The sequence below is a fragment of the Pan paniscus genome, chromosome 13, assembly GCF_029289425.2.
Source record: "Pan paniscus chromosome 13, NHGRI_mPanPan1-v2.0_pri, whole genome shotgun sequence".
NCBI lineage: Eukaryota > Metazoa > Chordata > Mammalia > Primates > Hominidae > Pan > Pan paniscus.
The window spans coordinates 84575508-84581507 of record NC_073262.2 but is presented as its reverse complement, the minus strand read 5'-3'; the positions used below and the strand labels follow the sequence as shown (position 1 = coordinate 84581507).

At 31.9% G+C, this 6000-nt stretch overlaps 1 protein-coding gene across 7 annotated transcripts in view; it reads right to left on the bottom strand.

The window, feature by feature from the left end:
• Positions 1 to 2244: 2244 nt before the first annotated feature.
• ITPRID2 (ITPR interacting domain containing 2) overlaps positions 2245 to 6000 on the bottom strand; it is a 38731-nt gene continuing 34975 nt past the window's right edge. For 6 of the 7 annotated variants that reach the window (XM_008977190.4, XM_008977193.4, XM_034954606.3 and 3 more), the window contains 2 exons: positions 4390 to 4507; positions 2245 to 3421 (listed from right to left, as the gene is read on the bottom strand). In XM_008977190.4, coding sequence (XP_008975438.3) covers positions 4403 to 4507 — 105 coding nt within the window. In that variant the 3' untranslated portion in view covers positions 2245 to 3421; positions 4390 to 4402. The remainder of the gene's footprint in view (positions 3422 to 4389; positions 4508 to 6000) is intronic. The other variant, XM_008977194.4, reaches the window with a different exon arrangement.

The window sequence follows — 6000 nt, the reverse complement described above, 5'->3', positions numbered from 1 at the left end:
AAGGCCTCATTCAATAGCAATACATAGAAGAAACTGTATAGGAGAGGAACTATTAGTTATGACATTTTAACTTTATACATTTAGAATGCAATTAGAATAAGTGCTAATTAAATGTTTCCAATATTCATAAGTAACTCTAAGTGATGCTTAAAAGTGTAGACCCTCAGCTTCAATTAAAAGGTGATAGGATGTTTCCTCTTCCCACTTCCTAGGAGTGCTATAATTTCCTTCTTTCCAGGAGAGGAAAAATTCTAGAAGAACATACACTTCAGTTTTGCTTAATTCCTTCCCTAAGGCCACACTCCCATTTGTACAGGTGAAGAACATGGGCAATGCAGCATTTCTCCAGAAACTGCCCAAACTTTCGTTCTCTTTACATTCTTTTATATACACTTTACTGCATTCTCATGTTCCTCTGAAAAGGTTGAAGATGGCCAGCTGAGCAAATATTCAGTACTTTTAAATGTATGAAATTCAACTGAATATATTTAGAGGAAAGAAATGTACTTCAAATCTGAGAATTTTTCAAATGTACTTCAAATCTGAAATGTACTCCAAATCTGAAATGTACTTCAAAATCTGCCTATTTTTCTCATGGTGTATCATTCATAGCAACTCCAAACATCAAAATCACCATTTCAAGTTTCTTTCTCTTCTATGCTTTGTGCAAGCTCTTAGCACAATACACACAAACTATGAACCTGGCATTTAAAAAGTATTGCTTTGATCATGTACATGGTAATTCAAACTCTATGTATTCTTGATAACTTTTGCTAATGTTCTTGACTACTTTAAGACTTTACTCAAATCTCATCTCCTTGGTAGGCTTCTCTGACCACCCCAGGCTATAGTCTCTCAAATTATTTTAGTTATTCGTTGACACTTCTAAACGTATCCATAAATTAAAAGATGCCTTGACTTTGTCTTTTTTTTGACCCTTTCATTTTTCATTTTCACATAGCAGCTAGCACGGTGGCTTGAACTTGATAGCTTTCAAATGTTAAGTACACAATAAAATGGGGAGAAGGAACATAAAACTCTGATAGTTGTTGAGACTCCTCTTATTTCATTCATATACTATGTAGGTAATTTGCTGATTGTCTCAGCCTATTATTGCAACTGTTATATTTCTAATTTTGATTATCAAAATCTGGGTATCTTGTGTTGTCAAAAATTAACTAAAAGTGACTTCAAAACTAAATAGTTTAAATCGTTGATTACTGTATTTCTATTAATATGGGGCATTTGGGGGTGGGATTGTAAACTAGTTCAACCATTGTGGAAGTCAGTGTGGCGATTCCTCAAGGATCTAGAACTAGAAATACCATTTGACCCAGCCATCCCATTACTGGGTATATACCCAAAGGATTATAAATCATGCTGCTATAAAGACACATGCACACGTAAGTTTATTGTAGCACTATTCACAATAGCAAAGACTTGGAACCAAACCAAATGTCCAACAATGATAGACTGGATTAAGAAAATGTGGCACATATACACCATGGAATACTATGCAGCCATAAAAATGATGAGTTCATGTCCTTTGTGGGGACATGGATGAAGCTGGAAACCATCATTCTCAGCAAACTACCGCAAGGACAAAAAACCAAACACTGCATGTTCTCACTCATAGATGGGAATTGAACAATGAGAACACATGGACACAGGAAGGGGAACATCACACACCGGGGCCTGTTGTGGGGTGGGGGAAGGGGGGAGGGATAGCATTAGGAGATATACCTAATGTTAAATGACGAGTTACTGCATGCAGCACACCAACATGGCACATGTATACATACGTAACAAACCTGCATGTTGTGCACATGTACCCTAAAACTTAAAGTATAAAAAAAAAAATTGGGGCATTTGGTTGATAGGTGTTATTACTGCTGTTATTACTGCTGTTATTGAACAAAGAGTTAAATAGTATTTTAATATCTATTGTTTGTAGTTTAATAGCTTATTTTTAAAGAGAAGTTTTATTTGACCTCTGATGGTAATTATCATGACCACAGAACTAGATAAGCCAAAGAGGCCTCAATCATGCCCTCTCTCCAGGGTGGTCTAGTCTTAAACAGCATTTTTTAAAGCATTGTTTTTTTAAAGTATCATAACACTTCCCTAGGAAAAGAGAGTATCACTCTATTGGGTTATATGCTGCAATTCTTTTGGACCTCATTTGTTACCTATCAAATCTAATTCAAAATCTTCATGTTGCAGTTTAAGAAACCACTAAAACACTTTAGGCAAAATAAATACTTTATTGTTTTAATATACATATATTTTAGAAATCAGCCTTTGTGTGATATTTCAAACATTTATAAGCCTTTTAGAGATTCTTTCAAAGAACACTGTTAACAACTCAACCACTTTTGATTAAAATATCACACACAAAGAAACACAATAGGAGTTGAAAAAATTATAAATCCTAGAAGAAAAATTCTAATAACATTTGGTGGTTACTTTACACATTTATTTAACACATATAAAACCAAATGGGAAACCATTTTCCTTTTTTTTCATAAAAACAAAGTTTTCACTGGTTAAAACTGAACTAAAATCATTTTATGTATGAGGAGAACAAATCTAAATTACTTCCATTTTGAATAAACAAACACCAGCTTATTCATTTCTATTCATTCAAGTCATAGGCCCCATTATTTGGATGATACTCTATTTAGTCTAGAAGACAGAAAAAGAAACATCTCCATCTAATAAAGAAGTCTGGACAATGCAAAAAGTAAAAGTACATAGTGTTTAACATAAGGCACATTTCCAAAAGAAAAATACTACATAAGCAATGATAAAATTACATTTGTCTTGGGTAAAGCAACAAGGCTTACAGTGTAAGAACATTAAGTAGTTGTAGGTAACCTCATAAAATTCTATCCTACTGCTATTAGTAACCTCCCCAAGAATTAAGAGCAATTATATTTTTTACAACAGAACAGTTTTTCTTCTTGGAAGTGACATTAATTAACAGCAGTGGAGGGAAAAATCATTGGTTGCTTCAAGCTCTGAAAAAATGAATCAGTTATTGCACAGTAAATACCTCATAGAGGTCAGTGTTTTAAGATGTTAGTCTGAAGAAATATGTTATTTATAAGTTGGATAAGTCTGGAAGTCTTCAAGTTTTATAATTAATTCTAATAGGGAATCAAATGAAAAATATTGACATACAAATAAATATTAGGCTTTTCAAACTGCTAGAGTTTTTGATAGTTTAGAAAAGAAATAGCAAAGTGCCTAAGTTTCTATGTACGTCTTTTTAAAATATACGGTTGAAGAAATACATATTGTACACTGTATACAGTAGCCCAGCTCAACAGCAAGTATCTTCTAAAGCACAAATAACACCTCCACCAGTGCATATCATTGATAATTCCAGTATTACACAGCTAATAGGATCCATGCCAACCTTAAAAAAGAAAAGAGAAGTCAGTTTTAAACCTCTTTCAAATACTATTATTAAAAGCTTATTTAAAAGGAGATGAGAATTTTATGCAAATATATATACACAGAAACATGATTATCCTGTAATCTCTATACATCTTCCTGAGAGTTAATTCTTATATCCCTGGCTTTAAAAAGAATAATTCCTATTAATTGCTTTGTGACATAATTTATTAAAATACTTTCCAATTTCCTATATCTGAAATTGTATATTATACTTTTCAAATTACATTTGTTTCTCATGTCTTATTCAATGAATATTTTTAGTTCTATTCTACTCAACTTATTCTTTCTTTTTGCATTCACCAAGAATTATTATTAATATATATTATATAAAATGAAGTTAGAGCTAAAGCAGGAGGATCGCTTGAGGCTAGGAGTTTAAGACTAGCGTGGGCAACATAGCAAGACCCCATCTCTACAAAAAAATTTTTTAACGTAATTAGAGCTACGAGATAAAATGAAAGTAATTCGTTTTACTAAGACAGACATATAAAAGAGTTTTTTGAAATAAATTATTATTAGAAATGAATCTATGGGATATGTTTCTTTAAAAGATAAAAATAATTAGGAAAGATACTTAGAAGTTGTGATTAATTCACAAAATCTTGTTCTTTAAAACTATACATCTGAAATACCATTATAATCAAAATAAGATTCAGGTTTGAAGGTCCAATTCCAGGATTTATTACTATAATGAAATTTCAGTAGAATGACCCAATATAAGTAATTCCTTGGAGATTTGTATTATGGGATTTGACTTACACTTCAAATAGGCTTGTGTGAAATTTTCACACTGTAAAATAACATATTACATACATTCTAAAACTCAAAATTTAACTAGAGAACCAAACCTGTATACTAACAAAACAAAGAATAAAATGCCAGTTACTATTTACATTTAGCTCAACAAAGAAACTCAGAAAAATTTACCTATAATTTCTGTTTAATGATTATCTTGCTTAGAATTAGACGCTTTACTTGAAGATACTGCTGCCAAAAGTCCACTTACAATTTCCCGTCTGATTTCCCCAACAATAGACTCTTTAATCTAGATTGGAAAAACAATAAAACAAAAATTTACCAATATGAATGGAATTTATTTTTTCCTGTTTTTGGAAAAAATACAAATAGCATTCAATTTCTTAATTTCACCTTCATGTGAATCTCCCTGCAATACAGAGAGGGAGTGGGGAATCGAGTCCATCTATCATCCAACCCAGATCAGACTCCCAAGGACTGGTCTAGAATCATTCTAGAGCTAACTAGATTACAAATATCACAATTCATAAGGTGAGGACATTAGGAAAATGTTATTTCATAAGTTAAAAAACTTCTAGTAAATACTTTACCTCATGTCAAAAAAATAATCTGGAAGGACTTCTTAAATGTTTTTAGTATTGTCTAACTTTGTAAGGTAATCAGCAGAGACACAAGTGCTCTCATTGCTGAGAAAATCTTTTAGAGGCAAAATAGTATACAGGTATACTGCCTGTTTATGCCAACTGACAGCAAGGTATCTAAAGACATATTGTTCTAACCTAACACATTTAAAATGGGAAGAAGAAATTATCATTTAGTACAATTTATTTTATAATATAAAAAACATCCTCAAAACAACCATAAACTCTAAAGAAATAACTTTTTGTTTAGTTGCATGGTATCATTGCCAGCCATCTAAGCTTTTGTTTCCAATATGCATATAGGATATGAGGATATACATCTCATTTTATTGTTGGAAAAGGCAAACAGACCTGAGGAAATGACAATTCCAACAGGATTTTCTTCTACAGGTGTCCAAACACTTACATATGCCTATCTCCACCTTTTCTCTCTAATGATACAGCATCACTTTTAAATAGCCCTTTGTGAAAGCTATAAATGTGTATTTCCTGAAATAAAGTGATAATGTGTTCCCAAATAAGCACTCAAGATACTCTCAACAAGCTTTTAAAAATTCTACATTTCCAGTTTCCGTCAGCCAAATTGATTTATTTCCTAAAATGTTCCTAAGTACATCTCAAACACATCTTAACTATAATCTTTCCAAAAATGGTCCTGTATTAGTCTATCATGCAAAATTGGTACACAATACATAGATTTATACATCGTTATTTAAAGAAACAAAACACTCCTTAGCTACCAACCGTCTGTACTGGAATATATTTAAATACTATAAGCTTTTCACTTTACCTTTTATCAATATTTCTAAACTTTAAACAACATCAAAAGACTATGAAGCACACAGCACTTCAGATTTACTTTTCAAACAAGTATGTGTTGGATACAAATATTTTAAAAACCAGAATCTCTTAGTCACAGTATATAAACAGAAATACAACATACTGAATTAGGACCACTGCAAATCTATATTCACAACAATGAGTATAGTCTTTCCAGTCCTGCTACCAATGCAATATGGCCATTTTATTATATCTCATTATTCTTCATCACTCAAAAAACAAACTAGCCAAAATGTATTCTTTTTTTTTTTTTTTTTTTGAGATGGATTCTCACTCTGTCACCCAGGCTGGAGTGCAGTGG